Source organism: Pimephales promelas, chromosome 4 (assembly GCF_988280905.1).
Source record: "Pimephales promelas chromosome 4, fPimPro1.hap1.1, whole genome shotgun sequence".
Taxonomy (NCBI): domain Eukaryota; kingdom Metazoa; phylum Chordata; class Actinopteri; order Cypriniformes; family Leuciscidae; genus Pimephales; species Pimephales promelas.
In genome coordinates this window covers 23,906,013-23,928,137 of record NC_142772.1, presented here as the reverse complement: position 1 = coordinate 23,928,137, position 22,125 = coordinate 23,906,013, and the positions used below count along the sequence as shown (strand labels likewise).

The window sequence follows — 22,125 nt, the reverse complement described above, 5'->3', positions numbered from 1 at the left end:
TGAAATAGACTGGAATGCTGAAGATAACATATGTGTAAAACATTTATACATTTAAAAAAAAAAATCCTAGTTATCAATACTGTAAATCCTTTCAGTAAAATGTTGTCTTATTTTAACAGACTAATCCTTCATACCTGGCCAAGCTAATCTTCCAGATGCCCCAGAACAAATCCACCAAGTTCATGGACACAGTGATCTTCACGTTGTATAACTATGCCTCTAACCAGCGGGAAGAGTACTTGCTGCTCAAGCTTTTCGAGTCAGCGCTGCGAGAGGAGATCAAGTAAGATAAAGAGACTGAGACTGAGATTTAGAGAATTTTATTTTCTAGCTTTAGCATGCATAAACAACATTGTTTCAGAGCGACTAATATATTTTAATTCATAATTATTGGATCAAATGTGAATCAAATGTCTCTGATTATACAATGTGTATAGTTTTGCTTTATAATATACAGTATGACAAATATCGTTGTAACTTTGCTGTCATCTCTTACAGATCTAAGGTGGATCATATCCAGGAAATAGTGACAGGAAACCCTACAGTCATTAAGATGGTTCTGAGCTTTTACCGTGGTGCTCGTGGACAGAACGCCCTCAGGCAGTTGCTTGGTCCAGTGGTTAAAGAGATCATTGAGGACAAAAACCTGGGCATCAACACTAACCCTGTAGACATCTACAAAGCCTGGGTTAATCAGCTAGAGACCGCTACAGGAGAAGCCAGGTTCATATTTTCATATGAATATTTTCTTATCTTACATATTACACACACTTTCTCACACACATTTCCCTTCCAACTTTGTTAGCATATTTACATTTTTTTTTTTTTTTACAATATAACATTGACTAAAGTTTTGGGGTCAGTAAGATTCTTTTGCAAGAAATGAATGCTTTTATTCAGCAAAGATGCATTCATTTACAATTTATATTGTTCTATTTTAAATAAATAGGTTTACATAAAAATATTCAGCAGCACAACTGTTTTCAATTGATGACATTACAAATTTCTAGAGCACCAAATCAGCATATGAGAATGATTTCTGAAGACTGGAGTAATGATGCTGAAAATTCTGCTTTTGCACTATGATTGACAAGAATACGTTACTTTTCAAATATATATATTTATATAGTGTTTTTTTCACAATACAGATTGTATCAAAGCTGCTTCACAATAATATTTGACTTTTTAAAAAATATTTAAATGAAAAGTTATTTTAAATTGTAATATTTCTGTTTTTACTGTGTGGCTGATCAAATAAATGCAGCCTTGGTAAAGATGTATTTTTTACTTCTGTTGTTGAACTTAACTTCATAGTAAGCTGCCATATGAGGTGACGCCAGACCAGGCTCTGTCACATGAGGAAGTGAGGGCTAAACTGGAATCTTCCAATCAGATGCTTCGTACCGTCACAGACAAAGTGCTCGGCTCTATCATGTCATCGCTGGACAGCATCCCGTAAGAACAAAGACCATTGCAGCCTTTCAAACAGATGTTCAATTATGCTTCATGCTGTTCATTTTCATTTCACCTGTTATATTTGTCAAACATGCGTCTTGTATTATTAAGGATAATTTTATACAATATTACTTATTATATACATTTTTTATTACACTTATTACTTAAATATTATATACTATATTACTTATTATTTACAGTGTCATTGTGCACCAGGGGGCAGCATTGTTGTTAAAACAGAGAGAGTCCGCCAAAAACAGAATCAGCGTTGTGTGCTGTTTCGCACACAACATTCATTACTAACCTCTCATTAATTTAATGTATGGCCACATTTTTATTTTGCATCATTTGATATCTGTTTTCTTTTGCATGCAGTTACGGCATGAGATACATTGCTAAAGTTCTAAAGGACACGCTTCATGAGAAATTCCCTGACGCCACAGAGGATGAATTATTAAAGGTCAGATGTTGACTATTTTAGTGGTACTCGTGTATCCAGATTCCATACAAATGTTTCTTTTAAAATATGCATTAAATGAGTCCTGCCTGCAAAGCTCATTTCATGCTTAAAATGTATAATAATTGCTTGACACATGATGAACCACAACAGATTAAAGATGAACTAATTCACATTTTGTGGAGTCTCAAGAACCCAGAAAAATAATGGTTCACATGAAATAAGTTAAGTTTGAATAGCATCACATGTTCTTCCCACAGATTGTAGGGACTCTTCTCTATTACCGATACATGAATCCTGCCATTGTGGCTCCAGATGGCTTTGACATCATTGACATGACGGCGGGAGGTCAGGTGCATTCAGAGCAGAGGAGGAACCTGGCGTCAGTGGCTAAGATGCTACAGCATGCAGCTGCCAACAAGCGTTTTGAGGACGAGAGCGACCACCTCACCCCCATGAATAGCTACATCTCCCAGACCTATCAAAGGTTCAGGTGAGGAGAACAGAGCACTTCATCAGTTTAAGGTTTAGTTTGTTTAGGGTCAAACAAAAAAAAAAATGCTATAACTGTTGAGAATAATTAAATACTTAAAGGGATAGTTCATCTAAAAATGACAATTCTGTCATCATTTACTCACCCTCATGTTGTTCAAAACCTGCATGACTTACTTTCTTCTGTTGAACTTAAAAGAAGATATTTTGAAGAATGTCTCTATCTCAATATATGTTTTTGAAAGTCAATAGGGTCCAATGTTGTTTTCTTCTCATAGAAACAACATACATACTTTATGTGGAAACTGATAAGTAGAACAAAAGATTTTAAACAGTCTGACAGATCTTTAGTCAGGACAGGCTAAAGATATATGGAAATTGAGGTTAAAGGTGAGGAAGTGTTTTTGTATGAAAGTAAGTCATCAGCAGTGAGGAGGGACATGTGCTGCCTCTTCAGACATATTAGTGTGTGTGTATGCTTATTTGAGGCAGCTGGAAGTGCTAAATGACCTTTTGCCCAGAGCCCCCCATTCCCATGCCGGTGAGTCATTCTTACTGGAAACTCCCTGCTGATTTCTTTTCCTCTCTGATTCTCAGCAATTCTGCCTGATGATCTGGATTATTGCTGTTTATGACAGCATGTGACCTTCTCATTCAAGTATACTTTGCATTGTAAATTGATTATCTATTTGGTTTAAAAATTATTATTATTTTTTGGTTCAAAACAGATTTACACAGAATTTGAACAGCTGTGTGTATTAAATATTTTGGCTAATTCAATGGGGTTTTCATATTCAACAGATTTAAAGGGTACTTCACAGCTGGCAAAATGGGCTTTCAATAAAACTTGATTGCTTATACAGTAGAAAGGCAAAAAAAAGTGAAAGCATCCTGACTAAAGAAAACAGAAAAGGCCTTTTATCTACCCTTTAGTCAAATAGGTAGGAAACCTTCAAAACCCATAATGCACTGGGCACTCCCACCAGTCTGCTGTGTGTAATACGCTCACCAGTCAAATACCGCCTTGCTTTAGTAGGAAACACTTATTAGCAAATTTGTATTCATAATGGTGTTGAACTGTATTGTTCCTGGGTGCAAGTCTGTAAGAATTTGAAGAGTAAAAGTTTAGCGTAGTGGGTTACTTTGGGTTTCCAGTGAAGGATTCAGCACGTTGTAGGCAGTAGCTAAAAGTTTGTTTGTTTGTCAACATTTCAAACTGGATGACCACGAACAATGTTTTAGGCCAAATGGAGGGGGAAAATTGGCGTTCTGTCAGTTCCACCCAACTTCGTTACGTACATTACGTACAGGTAAGAAAGCTGTTGCCATAGTGTTATAGTTTTACTATAATGCTGTTTAAAGAGTAGGCACAGTATAATTTTCAGTGATAAACCTACTCTTACAATAACTGTTCTTTAAATAACCCCCTTGTCAACCCGACTGTCTGTGGGCCGGGATACAAAAAAGGGGATGGACAATCTGTAGTTTTCAAAAAAGCTTTGGAGCTTTTGCTGGCAAATAAATGTGAATATCTCGGCCCATACACTATCGACAATACAAAATGGGTTGAAAATCTGTGAAGTTACACTCTTTTGGGCCTGGTTACAACTTTGTTTTTGCTTTTCAGGGGCTTCTTCCAGGCAGCTTGCGACGTTCCTGCTCCTGAGGAGAAGTTTAACGTGGACGAGTACTCTGACATGGTGACACTCAGCAAACCTGTCATCTACATCTCTATTGAAGAGATAATCAACACACACTCTGTAAGACACAGTATTACCAAACAATTCAATAGAAACCTCTTTTTTCATAGTTGCAATGAAACAGAAGTAGCAAAAGATTTTTTTATTCCGTATTGTAATGCACCCGAGTGTAACGGATTGTCAGAAAAGAAAAAAATATAGGGGGGAACTTGGTTCTATGCATTAGTTGTTGATTGGATTTAGAGATGTGGGCGTTGCCCTAAAAAGTGGTGGCATATGAATGATTGGCTTGCAGGGGCGATGTTTAAGCAGACTGAATGATTGGAGAAATCCTACATACATCAATAGAGAGAAGTCTCTCATTTTCAGGGGATGATCTAGTTATGGCATTTAGATTTAACATCACAAGGTCAATACATTTTTAAAGGGGTCATATGCACTTTTTCAAGTTGATTGTACTGAAGTGTGTGTTGTACACAACAACAAAGTGTGTGCTGTACACAACTATAATGATAAAAATCCATCCAGTGTTTTTGTTTTAATCTCATTGTATGTTTTCCCAGTCTCAAATCGAGCTGTCGACCGTGTGATGTCACACGGTTGGATGCCCCTCCCACGATTTTTTGATTGACAGCAGCGTTTTAACACATCCTGAGAGAGCTGTCATAATTGTCCATCATTGTTGATATGCTGGAGCAATATGGCGTCTAAGCGGTTGTGGTGTTCTGTTCTTGGGTGTAATAATGAACACAGTAATTTTAATGTTCCTAAATCCGAACCACTGAAGACACAGTGGCTGAGTTTTGTTTTAAGGGAATATTCCCCACAATCAACGTCAATGCGTTCATGAATCATTTCTCACCAGACCAAACCTCCTTTATAAACGAGGGTCAGTATGAGCTGGTTTTGCAAAGAAACTGCTCCTGAAAAAAGAATCGGTAGCAACTATTTATGTTCCCTCTGCACCTCCAGAAACGTCCTGTTTGAGCCTTAATTGTCGAACGTCTTTGCGGCCGTCATCTTGTTTCAGGTCTAACTCCGGTTCAAACTGATACGATTTCACAGATGTGTCCCCAGAGACTCACAAGGCAACACTCCACATGTGTTGTATCAAAAGGCCAGCAGAACAGAGGGGCGGAGTAAGCAAAGCTCATTATCATTTAAAGGCAAATGCTCTGAAACGGCATGCTCTAAACAGCTGTTTTTAACCAGGGCTGACAAAAGCCCCGACAAAATGTTGCACAAAAACGGTGATCTGTTGAACGCATTGTTCTGATGACGCAAGAGTTACAACTATGGCAGCTGAGAAGGCCGTTCTTTGTGTTCTTTGTGAAGAATTTTCGGAGCCTGATGAAGTCGGTATAAATATGTGTTTAATACTATAAAATATGCCCGATACAGTTATTGCAGTTGCCGCCCACAAGAGAGTTTTTAAAAAAACTACATCATTATGTTGATATCCTATATTTTCACAATAAAACTTACAAACACGTCTATAATATCCTCCGTTGTTGCGTATACCGAGCTGTATCAAACACATTTATAAAATACTTTCTTTGAAGCCATTGTGTGAGTTCATTTTAATACCGCGTGCTTTATATACATGTTGCTGCTGATTGGACTGCAGTTCTGACACACCCACCAAACGTATCTCAAACCCCGGTGCACGCCGTTTCCAGGAAACATGACGTTCAACCTGGAAATCATAGCAAAACGTTGCGCACCGTTTTGAACTTGAACGTGCCCCAGGTAAAATGAGTGTTCTCTTAAAATACTAATGAGAATTTTTAATAAAAGTATATTACAAAGTTTTCATTTAGACCCTAAACATTCATATTAACTTGTACAAAAATGGCATATGACCCCTTTAAATAATAAAAACGTGTACTAAGCATCCAAAATAAGCACTATAACTTGCTTTTAGAAAATAGATTTTCATTTTAAGCCAACTTTAACCAAGAGGTTTTTATTACAGCTTTATTACGACTTGTCAAAACTTGTATTTTCAACACTTACTGTATCTGTTGGCATGTGATCTGGAATGTGAAATTAAATTGTTTTTTTTTAGATCTGTAACTCATTATGACGAAGTTTTATTAGCCACCTTTGTCATGAGTCATGAGAGGAATCTACTGTGAGGAGTGGCTTAACTTAATCCATATGTGTGAGGGAGTGACATCATGACCTGTGCAGACATAATAAAGAGCCTGCATACTTTTCTCAACTCAGCCAAACCCCTACATTATTTCTATTGGATAACTAACATTTCTGTTTGTTTTCAAGAGTGCAACACATACATTAAGAGAAGTGATGTCCCTTTTCAGCTCTATGACTGTAATATATAATTATTAACCAGAGATATTCTGTGATTTGATATTATTACAGATATTAAGGAGATGTACAGTACAAGGAAAAAATTCCCTTCAAATCGAAACTGTTTATTGTAACTGTTTATTGTTTGGTGTTGTCCTGGTTTCTCTGCCAAATTTTAGGACAATGAGAAGATTGGAAACAAATACTCATCTTTTTAGTTATGTTGCAGACTCTTTTTTGTTTTAAAGAATGAGTCCCAGACATGAGTCAAAGAGCATTAATTTATTGGTTTTTGACCCTCATCTTTGATGATGTGTTGTCAAGAAGTTTTGTTGTTTTGTAATCTATACAGACTAGTTGTAGCTGATAGTCAAATTTACTTTTTTTTTTTCTAGTTGGTGTTGGAACACAAGGAAGCCATTGCTCCAGATCACAATGATCTTCTGCATGAGCTCCTGAAGGACCTGGGGGAAGTTCCTGACATCGAGTCTCTAGTTGGTAATATGTAAAAAATACTAACACATAATTTCATTAATTCACTGGGACATCACCAGAATTATCCAATTAAATGACATAAAAACTGATATGATGTTTTGCAACAGTGTGTGAGTAGTTAAGATACATTTTCACTCACTGACAGTTAATAGATTAAGATTAATAGAAAATGACAGAAATTAGCAGAAACCTGCTGTCAGAACTTAGACAATAATAGAAGTAAAACACACTCTGACACTCAGGTGAAGGAACCGTGGACACAAATGAACCAAACAAGGAGAACTCACTGAGTCAGCTGGCCAAAACAGAGATCTCCCTTAACCTCACCAACAAGTTTGAGCTGCTGGATGGAGATGACAAAGACATGAAGGGACTAATGACAAAGTAAGGGAGCGAGTAATCATCACTTCTTCAACTGCCTTAAAACGTAAAATGTCCTCACATATAAATATCTCTCTTGCCACACTCAGCTATTCTTCACTGTCCTCATTTCCTGTCTTCATATCTCTCCTTACCCATGGCAGGAAGTGGTTTGGTGACCAGTTTTATCTTCTAAAAAGGGCCTCTTGAGTCTTGACTCACTTTGTGTAATTAGCATTGTTAAGTAAAGGCCTGTTCACACCAAGATGATTTAGTGTGTAAATTCAGTGTGACGAACATTTTTCATTTCAATAATAATGTCTTTTTAAATCAAACATTTGAATGCCTTGAATACTTGAAAAACTATCTCGGGCTCTTTCCATATGGTGCAGTATTTCTTTAGGGAGAAAGCAGGAAGAGTGACATCATAGCTCATTGTCTATATGTTTACACCCTGCGCCATTTCCATTTCCAAAAAAAAACACAACATCTGTGAGGCCCCTGTGATCCAGACGTGTATGATCTTCCGTTTACAGACCATATAAACATGAATTACTCTAACCAGCCAGTTTGTGAATGTACATTGTGAGATAAACAACAAATGAGTCTGTTTTCCCAGCAAGCACTTTTGCTTTTACTACCAAACTCGTTCTCAAAGGGATCATTTAATCAAATTTTACTATCATTTACTCTCCCTTATGTCATTCCAAACCTGCATAAATTTGTTATTGTTCTGTTGAACATAAAGTATATTTTGAAGAATGTTCTTGTCAATTTAATAAAAAAAGCCAAAACAACATTGGACCCCATTGACTGAATGTATATACAGTATGTTTATACAGTATATATATATATATATATATATATATCTTACCATAAGAAAATGCCGAACATGTGGAGAGTGAGACACTCTGATACAGTAAGAACATCCTCATCTTTGTTTGCCTGTCACTTTTCAGAACAAAGAAACTGATAGTGGACGTGGTGAAAATTCAACCAGGGGAGACGCTCACCGATATCCTGGAAACTCCCGCCTCTCCTGCACAGGTACCTGCCTTTGCCCCGTGATCAAGATTGAATGGAGGCCAGTCTTCCAACAGATTCAGATGAAGTTCAGTCGATTAACCTTCAACCCTCTCTCTCTGGTGTTGTAGGAGGCAGAGCACGCTAAGCTTGTGGAGCGTCAGGTGGTGCAGGACTCTCAGACTCCAGAAGGGTTAAAGAGCAGCCAGGCCATGCTAGAAGACCGCCAGCTGCCTCTGGAGCAGAAGAAGAGGAAGATCCTCAGAAACCTGAGAACTCTAGAGCAGGCTGGTCTGGCCAGCTCCAAACACAAGTACCAGGAAGTCATCAATGACATCTCCAAGGTCAGGCCTTAATGACTTCATTCAGGGGTGCAGGAACTATGTGAAAAGAGCTTGGGGCACATTCATTTGTGTATGGGATGAAAATAGATATTCCCAAGCCATATAATGATTGCTATACCCTTTGCATCTTTTAAATCATGGTATGACCTTATCTTGCTCCCTTTTGGACTGCAGAGTACCAGAAACACCTTCAAGTAGGTTTAGGCTGTTAGGTCATGTCTTTTAGTCTGACTGTATTTGTAAAATCATTTTTTTTGTTTTTTTTTGTATATGTGACAGGACATCCGATACCAACGACGCTATAGGCAGAGGAGGAAAGCCGAATTGGTGAAGTTGCAGCAGACTCTGACTGCGCTCAATTCCAAGGCGGCTTTCTATCAAGAACAGATCAACTACTATGACACATACATCAAAACCTGTCTGGATAACCTCAACAGAAAGTACGCGTAATGTTCTCGGGCAACTTTTCATATCTTGTACAAGCATGCTCAAACTTGTACCAATAATCACTAAGAAATCGATTAAGCAATTCATTGTATTGATACATAATCTGCGATTTGATTAGCGAACAATTTATCAAGTAGTAAAAACAGACATATTCAATTAAATGTAGTCATTTAGAAAATAATGTTAAAATTGAAGTTATTTTTAATCTGATTGACATTTTAATATTTGCAATTATTGCTTTTCTTTATTATATTTAGCCTTTTTGATAATTTCCCGCTGATTTGAGGTGCAGCACCAATCTGCTTATTCATTAATCAATTTAAATAACTTTTGCAAAACATTTATCTATCCTAACGACTAACTTGTTTTAATCTCATCTGATGTTTAGACATTTTCATAAATTATTCTCACCTCATCTTCTTCTCAAATGATTATTGCGTAGCACAATTGAGCGGCCATCCCCCCCAACACAATTGGGAAGTGTCCTACCTATATGACGTGTTTCACTAAGGGTTGTTTCACCACCAGGAATTCACGAAGGTCCATTAAACTGGACAGAAAGGAAGAAGAGAAAAGCACTAAGAAGTCCAAGGCCTCATCCCTGAAGTACACAGCTGCCAAACTGCATGAGAAAGGAGTCATTCTGGAAATTGAAGGCCTCCAGACTAATCAGTATGTGCTTCCTCTTCCTATTTCTTTGCATTCTGATACTAATAACTAATTGCACTGATAATGAGTGACTTTACATTGTGCCATAAACCAGCGGCGTCCAAACCTGCTCCTGGAGTGCCACTGTCCTGTAGAGTTTTGCTCCAACTTGCCTCAACACACTTGCCTGCAAGCTTCTAGTATGCCTTGTCAAAATATAATTAGCTAAACTCTGCAGGACAGTGGCCCTTCAGGAGCAGGGGAACCTCTGATTTGAACTGACCCCAGATAAGTGGCTTGGACATATTTCACAAGATGCTTTTCAGAGAATGCAAACAGTCAGCAGTTTGTGTGTTGCATTAGAGGGTGGGTAGTGCCTTATAAGTTGTTTCTCATCCTGTTTTGCTCTTCCTCATGCAGGACAAATGGGAGTTTAGCGAGTGACAAGCCAACTATTTCTGCTATCTCTTCAGGCAGATCAAAAGAATATTAATAATGTTATTATCTAACTAAGTGATTTAATCGTTTAATTTGGTGTCCGTTTCAGGAATGTATTATGTTATGTTCTTTTTGACCAGACACTACCAGTCGTTTTACACTTTAAGCCTTGCCTATTCCAGTATTTCAGTAAGTGTTTTGTACGTTTCAGGTTAAAAAATGTCATGTTTGACATTTGCCCTTGTGAGGAAGTGGGTGACTTTGAGATAAAGGCCAAGCTTATGGGAGTTGAAATGGAGAAGGTGCAACTGCATTTCCAGGTCAGGTTCCAGGTGCACAGAGCCTGGCACAAGTTATTCTCTTATGCATGCAGGATAATGCGTTTATCAATTGGAATTGTATTTATGGTAACACCAATACCAGAAATGTTTTTCATGTCTTTTGTTTTTTATTATCAGGACCTGTTGCAGCTTCAGTATGAGGGAGTAGCGGTCATGAAAATGTTTGACAAGGCCAAAGTCAACGTCAATCTACTGATCTTCCTTTTGAACAAAAAGTTCTATGGAAAATGAGAATCCTTTGGAGTTGATTGGAAATATGAACTAGCTATTAATGTTAGTTTACACTTTGCAAATTATGCAAAAAGAATAGAACGTGCCTTTGGTTTTTAGATGTTTTTGTAAAAGAAATATCTTTGATCATTCAGGGTATTTGTGCAACTGTTTTTGCAGGTTTTCTGTATTTAATTAACTATAAAATGAGATCTCACCACTCTAAGAATATGATGCATACGCTGTACATACATAGCACACTTTTTTTGATTTTACTTACATTGAAATGAAATTTAATCACCACAATCAAAGATACAGATGTTCGCAATATTTTATGATGACTGGAATGTTTTTTTTTTTTTTTGGTTTTTTAAGTTGTGTATGGATTATATTTTTAAATACAAGTATAATTGAAATATATATTTGATGGCAAGTAATGTATTGGAAGCTGCAATGTTTTAATATTTCAAAAATGTATAATGTGGGAAAAAGACAAATGACTCAAAATGCACTACTGCTGTGTGGCTGTTAAATAAGATAAACTGGAGGAGACTTTTCGAAGGCCTGTCATTTACCTAGTGCCTTTCATTTCGAGTGCTCAACTGTACATCTTTTAAATATATACCTAATAAAGTGCATTCCAAAATGTTTTCAGTTAAAATAAGTGTGCACTGAGAAGTATTGAAGGAGAATGTATTGGTTTTAATTAGGCTAAATACATCTTACAAAATAACAGTGTGTGATTATTCATGTATGTGAGACTTAATGGCTGTATTGTGAATCAAAAAGCCAAGCGTAAATTAAGTATTAATAGCATACAATCAGATTTAAGTTTTTTTTTCTGTCCTTCCTTAATACTCTGTAAAAGCATAGGTGAAACAAATCAACAATATAATATACTTTAAAATAACAACCCTTGAAATAAAATTAAGTTAACATTTGTATCAACTAGTTGGTCTCCCCTGTGTAAGTGGATTTTAGTGTCTTGAGCTGCACGAGTAGGCGTTGACGTGCACGCGCCAGACGAAGAGAATCCAGCATCCTCCCTCTAGTCTTTCCTGATGTCCTGAGAGCGTGCGCGATTAGGCACATTCGGGAAAAGGCTTTGCTTTGATGTAAAGAGCGTACATCAAACAAAAAATAGGCATTTTGAGCTGCACTGTTCCTTTCAGTCGTGATGTTGAGGGTTATGGTGTTGATGGGGCTGCTGGCTGTGGAGGGATCTGCGGCTGCGCTGCCCAATAACGGTAAGACACTACAGCCTCTTTCTTTACACTTAGACAAACAGGGGGAAATCAACTTTAGTAACTTAAAGTTAGGCTATTTGCTAAGCGGAGATAAGTAGCTACACTGGTTAGTTACTTGAAAATTAACTAGGCTACTAATATTTGTTTTCACCGTTTCAGGCAAGACTGGCGAAAGTTGAAATCATCATGTAACTATAACAACTATGTTAATTAATTATTATTTAAATACCAATTAGATCTGTTCTGTTAAAAAAAAAAAGTTGTAAACCAGCTTTGAAAAGTGAAGAAGAAATGAGCATTTTAGCAGGGATATTAGCATTTTGTAATAAACATTAATCTACAATTAAAAATAAAGTTAAAATCAGGGGCAATAATGTTAAATGTCAGCAATAGCCTACAGCAAATTATTTTTTTCTTGTAGGCTAACTAAATACAATCATGAAATCCCTACTGTAAAAAATAAATAAATAATTTTAATATCGATAGTGACTGCGCGTTGTGCCCGGGAAACCGAAACATCAGAATGCAGGCTATAAGCGCTTCACACGTAACGGCCGCGTATGGTGCTTGGTGCGTATGCAGTACACAGGAGCAGCACGCTCTAAAGTGGCTGTACCACATTTACTCACTATTTGTATTTCAAATCATCAATCAAATCAAGTTATCAGCAACATTTATTTAAAAAAAAAAGTTTTGTCACCATTGTGATTCTCTTTGTACACATAGCTAGAGGTTTTCACGTTTAAACACAATTTAAACAACATATTATTCAATGCATACTTGTATGTAGAATGTAGCCTTTATTAAGTGGCTCAAGCAAGTGTTAGCACATAGGCTAGGCATTCTTATATTAAAATAATAATAATAAAAAAATAAATTAAAACTTTAAACTGACAAAAACAGCAGACTCCAGAATTTGTGTTCATTTTGACCACGAACTATGCGCTGTCACTTTAATTCAGCGTTTGCAGCACAGCAAAAATAGACTCGGTGCATAAATGATCTCTGCACTGCTATGCTCTGCTCCTGACCGCACCCGCGTGCAGTGTAAAAGCTCTAATGCCATAGCCATGTTATATATGGGAAAAAATACGCCGCATACGCACTGCAAAGTATGAGTGAAACGTGTAATTAAGCTAGTAGCCTACATAGCCCTCTGTGCGTGTGCTGTTTAATGCCTTTTCACAAGTGTTTTCCTCAGCGCATGGTTATCCTTACCTGTAAATGTTAGAAAGACTAGCATTAAGCATTATTTCTTTTTTGCAAACGTCACATAATTCAATGAAGTTCGCCGGTGTGCGCATGCGCGCTAAACAGTAGAATAGGAGCGCAAAACATTGTAATACACATTAAATTGCTAAAATATTCTTTTGTAAGAAATGAAGTGTAGGTTTAAAAATATTAATGTAAAACTAGTAATCATATTATAGTGTAGGCCTGCCTACACAGCCCTAATGTTTAGGAATGAATGTGATCTTGCGCTAATAATACCTACATTTATTTTATATAGTGCCTTTAAAAGTTGCTTTCTCAAAGCGATTTACTTGCAAACATAACAACTGAGAACTATACACTTTAAATACAAAAATAAAAATGAATAACCAAGTAAAATCCTAAAACATGGTGTACCTTAAGCCTAGGCCTATATCTCATATTGCATTTTGTGCTTTGTTTTGTTTCTTATAATTTTAGTCGTTTCAATTTCTACTTTAAAATAGAGAGCAATCAGTTGATTTTAGTTCTAGAATGAATTTGAATCTTTTTTGCTTACAACAGGTTGCATACATTCACTAGGCCTATAGCCTACCTATTGTCATGGTTTATTGTTCGCTTGTTTGGAGGACAGAACTGAGCATGAAGGATGTGAAATATTATTGTTAAAAATATATTAAAATAAAATATATTACCTATTATTTTTAAAAATATATATTTTTTGGTTTTCATATCTTTAGATTTTCCCTTTAGAAAGAGGGGTAGGGGATCGAGATGACCAGGCAGAGAGACATGATAAAACCAGCTAATTATATAATATAATATATCATATAGGATTATACATATAATACATTAATGACACAACAAACTAAAAAAAGAAAAGAAAAAAAACTTGTTTGAATTTGTCCCATGTAACAGTGATGTTGGTGACGCTTTCTTTTCTTTTTCTTTTTTAACTTTTTTTTTTTTTTCAGGAACTTTACTTCGGACTTTTTCGGGTTATTTCCTTACCGTCACTGATGAGCCAATATTTGATTATCTGGACGTGCAGGACGAAGGCAGTGGCTCCAGTTCGGACCAAGCATCCAAACCCAGGAAAGATCACCACCACCCTGTGCCTAAAAAGACCTATCACATCTCTGAAGAGGCCTCCAGCTTCCTCACAGGCCGCGTGGTGACAGCTGTCATCCCTACAATATATATTATAGTGTTTATTATCAGCGCTCCTCTAAATCTGCTGGCGCTTGTCATGTTTGTGCGCAAAGTGAGACCAAAGAAACCAGCTGCGATTTATATGATGAATCTCGCCTGCGCTGACCTTCTGTTCGTCCTGGTCCTTCCGTTTAGAATAGCCTACAATTACAACGGAAATAACTGGATATACGGGGCTGGGATGTGTCGTTTCGTCACGGCTGCTTTCTACTGCAACATGTACTGCTCAGTGCTTCTGATTATGTGCATTAGTGTGGATCGCTTTATGGCTGTCGTCTACCCGATGGACTCGCTTACCTGGCGCAGTCCTCAAACCGCATCCGTCGTGTGCGCCGCCATGTGGCTTTTGTCCATCGGCGGGGCGATGCCTTTGCTGATTTCCAATCAGACCATTCACTTACCTGACCTGGGCATAACCACGTGTCACGACGTGCTTGACATCCACCATCTCCAAGAGTATTACCTGTACTTCTTCCCTGTCATCTCTTCGCTTTTCTTTTTCATTCCACTCATTTTTAGCACCGTCTGCTACGTGCGCATCATCCAGGCCTTGTGCGCAGCCAACGTGGAAAACCGTGCGAAAAAAACGCGGGCTGTTTTTATGGCGGTAACTGTTTTTGCCGTTTTCGTCATATGCTTCACACCAACAAACGTCATCCTGTTGGCGCATTACGTGCAGTTCGCTCGCAAGCAAAACGATGCGTCCTACGCCGCGTACCTGGTCTCCACGTGCATCGGGAGCGTCAGCTGCTGTCTGGACCCCCTCATCTACTACTTTGGGTCGTCTCAGTGCCAAAAACAGGTTCTCGCCTTTCTCAAGTGTCAGGAGGTCTCAGGCATGGAGAGGAGCGCACATTTCACCAGCAGCACCATGTCAAGCAAGGTCGAGACTTTTAAAAGCAGCGTGAGCAACCAGTACAGGAAGCTGATGGCATGAAAAGCACTGTTGAAAAAGACAACAGGCTGGCCTGAATGGCTGCTTTTAGAGGGGTTTTGAGAACTTTACAGCTGGCCAGAGTGAGAGACTTTCTCAAACAGCTGCAGCAGGTTTCAAATGAGTTTCAGTCACATTTGAGCTCAGTATAATGGTGTTGAGTGCTCTATCATTCATCGGAACTCATTGATTCTTCTTTCTTTCTTTTTTCTGTATCCAAATGACTCTATTGGCTCTTCAACCATTTCTATGCTGTTGTAAAGTCTTTGCTAATGTATAGAATCTTGCTTTATTTTTGTATTCATTTCTGACCATATGAAAACATTTACAGTAAGAAAGGCTACTTTTACAGTAGGCTACATATCAGATACTAATTCTTGCAAAGATTAAAATTGTTAACATATATTTCTGATTATCCTACTGTAATTTGCATGCTAGCTTAATGGATCAGCTAGCTGTTTTTCATGAAGCTGCCAGGTGTGTTTTTTTTTTTGTCTTTGAGGAGTAGGTACAATATTTAGGCCTACTATACTGTTAGGTTTGGGGTCAGGACTCAGGATGCAATAAATTGACCAAAAGTGACTGTATATGTTAAAAACTAGTTGATGCTTACATCAATTGGCTTTATGCACAGCTGCACTACTTCCTGAACTTAAGCCAGCTCCTTGTTTCCTGCCTGCCATTATTGGCCAAATTAATTAATCCAGGTGTTCCTGACCTAAGTAGTCACGGCAACAATAATCAGACACACCTGAATTAATCAAGTTCGGCCATAATTGCAGACAGGAAACAAGGAGCTGGCTTAAGTTCAGGAAGTAGTGCAGCTGTGCATAAAGCCAGTTGATGTAAGCATCAACTTCATTATTATCATTGTCTTCAGCATTCGGTCTGTCAGGGACGACATACCTAATAAATAAATGAGCTCTCATAAGCATAAATTCGGGAATCATAGTTTCCATAAAAATATTAAGCAGCACAACTGTTCAGCACTGATAATACTAATAGATTTGTGAGCAGCAAATCAGCATATTATAATAAGGTCTGAAGGACATTTAAGACTGGAGTAATGATGCTAAAAATACAACTTTGCCATCACAGGAATAAATAAAAATGTAAAATATATTAAAATAGAAAACAAGTCATTTAAATATCTAATATTTCACAATACTACTGTTTGTTTGATTAAATAAGTGCAGCCTTATTGAGGAGGATACTTTAAAAAAAACTGACCCCAAACTTGTCAACAATATTGTATAACAATGCAAATTATGGAAATAAAGGCATAACAAATATTTTTTTCCCTGCTAAATTTACCAATTGATCAGCAACATCTTGTTGTAGGGTTGACTTCGAACTATTTAACCAATCCTGCTCACCTTTTTTGTTTTGTTTTTATCCAGCAAGAGCACATCAATTAATCGGTGAGAAAGAATGTTGTTTCAGAACAACACCAGTATAAACTAGCAGGGTCTGACCATAAATATTCATATTCATTTTTGCTCTTTTTGTTCAGAAAGGTCTCATACACAAACACTACAAATGGTGAAATGCATATCCAAATTCTTCACAGATCACTGTATTTACAAGAACAAATCCAACATGAAAAGAACTGAGGTGACTCCTAAAAATGTAAGTTCAGGATATACATTAGTCTTTTTTCCACAACCTAACGGAAATTAAACGAAACTGTGGTTCCCTATCGAGGGAACTCAAACTGCGTCCAAGTGACACTTTGGGGGAACGCCCCTCAGCGTAGCGTCTCTGAAGCATGAATGAAACTAAGCCAATCTCCGATTGGATCAACGTGATGACGTGATGTGTGACGACACATAGGCGGAAGCATATATAAGGAACCGGCACACACAACATGTCAGCTTTCTGTTCTTCAGCTAAGCGCTCTCTGTGACTGTCAGTCTTATTTATTGTTTGTCTGTCTAAGCAAGTATATCTCCCTAAAATCTGATAATGGCGAGTGTGAATTTCAGGCGGTGTGTGCACCCTTGCCCTCGCTACATCACGGGCGGGGACACACACCAACTGTGTACACATTGTCTGGGAATGCAGCACGCGCAGGCAGCTCTCGAGGGAGCTGCTTGCGAGCATTGTGAGGCTTTACCGCTCCGCGTGCTGCGTTCCCGGCTGGCCCTTTTCAATGAAGAGGGTCAGCCTCGTGAGCCCCGTGGTGCGGGACCCGCGTCCGCCGAGGCGGCGCGGCGACGCTCTTCATGGGGCTCGCAAATAGAGGCCTGCATTTCAGCCCGAGCCCGACGGGCCCCGACTTATTTACACTCCTCGGGCCGGGCTTCGGGCCAATTTTAACGTCATAGTTCACACGCGGGCCGGGCCTCGGGCCTGTTTTAGGCTTATCTTTTTTATAGCCTATTTTAGATATTACTTAATAGAGGCCTGCATTTCAGCCCGAGCCCGACGGGCCCCGACTTATTTACACTCCTCGGGCCGGGCTTCGGGCCAATTTTAACGTCATAGTTCACACGCGGGCCGGGCCTCGGGCCTGTTTTAGGCTTATCTTTTTTATAGCCTATTTTAGATATTACTTAAAATAAAATATGAGAAGATGACTATTGAAAAGCAAACATAGAAAGAAGTTTTATAACCTATCATACTGACATATATGACTGACAGTCTGCTCACGGCACGCACACGCGCACACAGGTTTCCCGGCAACGCGATCCGCGCGACCGGCTCGTTCTCTGTTTAGTGTCCCGCCAGCAGCAGAAGTAGTGAGCGTGACTTTAGCGCAGCTGGAAAAAGTACGACTGGATTAAAACTTTCCACGGTGGATGGTGCTTTTTCTGCACGATGCTCAAGAGACTGTTTAGGAGGTTGTCTTGTTGTTTTTTGATTGGACTTTAGTTTCATGAGATCTATTGGAAACTTTTGGAAATACGAATGGCCATGTTCTGTAGTGAAGACTTAATTTTTGAGGTAAGATAACCTGTATGTTTGTTTTTAATGTAATTTATTTGATTTGTTTAGATTGCATTCTCTGTATTGTATTGTATTGTAAATTGTATTGTACGAGCGCTGTTGCGAGCAGCAGAGCAGTTTGCCTCAGCTTTTCAAAAATGACAATAAACGTTTAACAAACGTTTAAACTAACGTTAACTGTCTGTGTGAATATGTTTAAGTTGTTTTATATCTATGGATTTTATTGTAGCCAAGTGTTGATTTGAGAGGCTATGGATCAAACATGTTTAACTCGCTGTCGGGTGCTTGGTCGTCATAAAAAAATAAATAAAAAGAAACATTTGTCTTAATTAACTTTATAAAGAAATGAAAATAATCTAAACGGTAACTACTTTGCCAATGAGGACAAAACATATCTGTTTAAATGACTGCTGCAACAGGGCAGGCTGTGTAAGGTTTTTTTTTTTTAAATAACGGGCTCGGGTCGGACTCGGGCTGATCATTCTGATGAGCTGTCGGACACGGGCCGGGCTAGGGCCTGGACGTCTCGGGCCAGGGCCGGGCTAGGGCCTAGATTTGAGGCCCGTGCAGGGCTCTACTCGCAAATGGATCTGTCTGGGGATCCCGAGGCTGCTGAGGCACCTTCTCGGGATTCATCGGACAGTTCCGATGCCCTCGAGCCTCGCGCAGAAGCCCGCTCGGCGGCTTCTTCTGCGCGAGTCGAGGATCCGACGCTTGAGCTGTCTGTTTCAGGCAGTCGAGAACGAATCCCGATTAATATCCGAAACCAGGCTCGAGAGGGGTTCCCAAGGGGTTCTCCCCGAGGGGAAACCCGTTCCGCACAATCAGAGTTACGCGCAGATGCCTTCGTTCTCTGGTTATGTGGAAGAAAGCTTGGTTCTTGTCCCAAGGTCCAGTGTTGGGAGCGCCATCTCGCCGGAAAACCGTTTCGACAGATGCTTCCCTCACGGGCTGGGGCGCGGTCATGGACGGTCGCTTCACGACAGGCCTATGGCGGGACCATCATTCCTCCTGGCACATAAACTGCCTGGAAATGTTGGCGGTCTCCCGGGCTCTGAGGAGCTTCCTGCCGGACCTCAGAGGTCATCACGTCCTCGTGAGGTCAGACAGCATGTCAGTGGTGGCCTATATAAACCATCAGGGGGGCCTGAGGTCTCGCCCTCTATGCAGACTGGCGCATCAGATCCTCCTGTGGTCCCAGGGGAAACTGTTGTCTCTGAGAGCAACATACATCCCGGGAAGTCTAAATCAGGGAGCAGACGTCCTGTCGAGACAGGGGCTGAGGCCCGGGGATTGGAGACTTCACCCCGAGGTGGTGGAGTCGATATGTCAGAGGTTCGGCCCTGTGGAAGTGGACCTGTTTGCGTCTCAAGAGACGACCCACTGTCCGCTGTGGTTTTCCCTCACCCCTCCAGCCCCACTGGGGCTGGATGCTATGGTGCAGACGTGGCCGAGGCTGCGTCTGTATGCATTTCCCCCGATCGCTCTGCTCCCGGGAGTTCTGGAAAGGGTTCGTCGCGACGGGATCAGTCTACTGTTGGTAGCCCCGTTGTGGCCGGCCCGAGTATGGTTCTCGGACATAATATTGCTCCTAGACGGCCCTCCGTGGGAGATTCCCCTAAGGAGGGACCTGCTGACACAGGCGGGGGGCTCAATATTTCACCCTCGGCCGGAGTTATGGAAACTGTGGGTCTGGCCCCTGAGGGGGCACAGTACCTAGAGGCCGGCCTGTCAGCTGGAGAAGTGGAGACCATACTCAGCTCTAGAGTTCCCTCCACGAGGAAACTGTATGGTTTAAAGTGGAATGTGTTTATTGATTGGTGTAGGAGGCGTGAGGTTGACCCAGTTAACTGCCCAGTGGCTTCAGTGCTGGAGTTCCTCCAAGATCGCTTCTCCTCTGGTCTTACCCCGTCCACGCTCAAGGTGTACGTGGCTGCCATTGCGGCTTTCCACGCTCCGTTGGGTGATGGGCCTCGGTGGAGACACCAATTGATCGTACGTTTCCTCCGTGGAGCTTGGAGGATGAGACCTGCGGCTCGTACCAGGGTTCCCTCTTGGGACCTGGCAGTAGTTCTAGAAGGATTGGCTGAGGCCCCCTTCGAGCCACTGGAGTCGGCTGAGGCCAAGAACCTAACCCTGAAGGTCGCTTTTCTGTTGGCCATCACTTCTCTGAGGAGGGTGGGAGATCTTCAGGCGCTCTCCATATCTAACGAGTGCCTGGAGTTTGCTCCAGGCAACATTAAGGCCATCCTTCACCCTAGGCCTGTCTATCTGCCTAAGGTGCCATCTAATGTGGCACGGCCTACGGTTCTGCAGGCATTTCATCCCCCACCTCACCTGACGGCGGATGAGGAGAGACTTCATAGGCTCTGCCCTGTCAGAGCACTAGGGATATATATTCAGAGGTCCTCTTCATGGCGGAAGGCGGACCAGTTGCTGGTATGTTTCGGGTCGCCCAAAAAGGGGTTTCCGGCCTCAAAACAAACCATCAGCAACTGGATTGTCAATGCGATTTCCACAGCTTATCAGGTGCGCGGTATGCCTTCCCCTTTGGCTGTGAGGGCCCATTCCACTAGAGGCATAGCATCCTCTAGGGCCCTTCTCGCAGGGGCCCCCATGCAGGAAGTCTGCGATGCAGCTGGATGGGCTACCCCACATACCTTCATTAGGTTTTACAGCTTAGACATTCCGTCGACACCCGGCTCTCTTGTGCTCGCGTCCTGAGTGTGCCTGTGAGCAGCTTCACACCAGGACAGGCAGGGCGCGTTGTGGCGTAGTGGGTACTCGTTCCCCCAAAGTGTCACTTGGACGCAGTTTGAGTTCCCTCGATAGGGAACGTCCTCGGGTTACGACTGTAACCCTTGTTCCCTGAGAAGGGAACGAGAACTGCGTCTCGTGGCCACGCCTTCCCCTGCCTGGGAGCGCTTGCTTCATCACAGAAGCTGACATGTTGTGTGTGCCGGTTCCTTATATATGCTTCCGCCTATGTGTCGTCACACATCACGTCATCACGTTGATCCAATCGGAGATTGGCTTAGTTTCATTCATGCTTCAGAGACGCTACGCTGAGGGGCGTTCCCCCAAAGTGTCACTTGGACGCAGCTCTCGTTCCCTTCTCAGGGAACAAGGGTTACAGTCGTAACCCGAGGACGTTTGCCCAAACAATGTGTTTGTTACAACGTGATTTTGCCAGTAGTGGTTGTCTGGTCAAATGCATTGCACTGAAGCTAAAAAACTTGTTTAAACTAGTGAAAACAACATATTGATTGAAATGAAAACCTTTAGGGAAAACTACCATATATTTAGTGGCTCAAAAAAAAAAAAAAAAAAAAAAACATTTGCTCTTCAAACATAACTGTAAATTATGCTTATCTAAAAGTGGAAGTTATCATTGGGGAACTTTTGTATGAAACACTGAGGGCTTCCTTGGTATCAGCAATACTGCATAGAACAGAATACAGAAACTTATACAAAAAAGGAAACATGTACACAGAAAATCGAACGATTCAAGCATAAAAAAATAAAATAAAAAAAAGATTGATGTCCAGTCCAGCCCTGTGTGAATCCAAACAAGACAGACATTAACCATGAAATGACAAAAAAAAAAAATTGTTGAAAAAACCTTGTTCTTGGTGTCTTCTGCTTCCTTTCATGACTTGCTTGAGTTTGTTTAGATTTGGAGTAGGATGACATCACTGTAATTCACGATAGTTCACCAAAGACAAAATGAGTAGAAAACCAAAGAGCCAGTGGAGAGAAGATTCTGTTAAGTCAATTAACATGGTAAAAACTTGTAATGTCACTCCTGTGCTGTCCTCTCACACACTCATTGTCATGTTTGGAGAATA

At 40.3% G+C, this 22,125-nt stretch overlaps 3 protein-coding genes across 4 annotated transcripts in view; 2 read left to right on the top strand and 1 right to left on the bottom strand.

The window, feature by feature from the left end:
• The window catches only part of iqgap2 (IQ motif containing GTPase activating protein 2), a 56,174-nt gene extending 44,742 nt beyond the window's left edge, over window positions 1-11,432 (top strand). Inside the window, exons 25-38 of the mRNA XM_039650080.2 lie at window positions 120-283; window positions 499-723; window positions 1,315-1,455; window positions 1,831-1,915; window positions 2,173-2,405; window positions 4,032-4,164; window positions 6,813-6,915; window positions 7,155-7,296; window positions 8,232-8,319; window positions 8,427-8,639; window positions 8,919-9,079; window positions 9,615-9,758; window positions 10,384-10,492; window positions 10,631-11,432. Of these exons, the coding sequence (XP_039506014.1) occupies window positions 120-283; window positions 499-723; window positions 1,315-1,455; window positions 1,831-1,915; window positions 2,173-2,405; window positions 4,032-4,164; window positions 6,813-6,915; window positions 7,155-7,296; window positions 8,232-8,319; window positions 8,427-8,639; window positions 8,919-9,079; window positions 9,615-9,758; window positions 10,384-10,492; window positions 10,631-10,744 (2,055 nt within the window). The 3' untranslated portion in view covers window positions 10,745-11,432. The remainder of the gene's footprint in view (window positions 1-119; window positions 284-498; window positions 724-1,314; window positions 1,456-1,830; window positions 1,916-2,172; window positions 2,406-4,031; window positions 4,165-6,812; window positions 6,916-7,154; window positions 7,297-8,231; window positions 8,320-8,426; window positions 8,640-8,918; window positions 9,080-9,614; window positions 9,759-10,383; window positions 10,493-10,630) is intronic.
• Window positions 11,433-11,744: 312 nt separating this feature from the next.
• On the top strand, window positions 11,745-17,727 carry f2r (coagulation factor II thrombin receptor). Its single transcript, XM_039650081.2, has 2 exons — window positions 11,745-11,970; window positions 14,157-17,727. Exons 1-2 carry the CDS (start codon window positions 11,901-11,903, stop codon window positions 15,329-15,331), a joined length of 1,245 nt encoding a protein of 414 aa, XP_039506015.1. The 5' UTR covers window positions 11,745-11,900; the 3' UTR covers window positions 15,332-17,727.
• Window positions 16,883-22,125, bottom strand: part of ssbp2a (single stranded DNA binding protein 2a) — a 32,237-nt gene continuing 26,994 nt past the window's right edge. For both annotated transcript variants that reach the window (XM_039650132.2, XM_089130131.1), the window contains exon 17: window positions 16,883-22,125. In XM_039650132.2, the coding sequence (XP_039506066.2) occupies window positions 22,096-22,125 (30 nt within the window). In that variant the 3' untranslated portion in view covers window positions 16,883-22,095.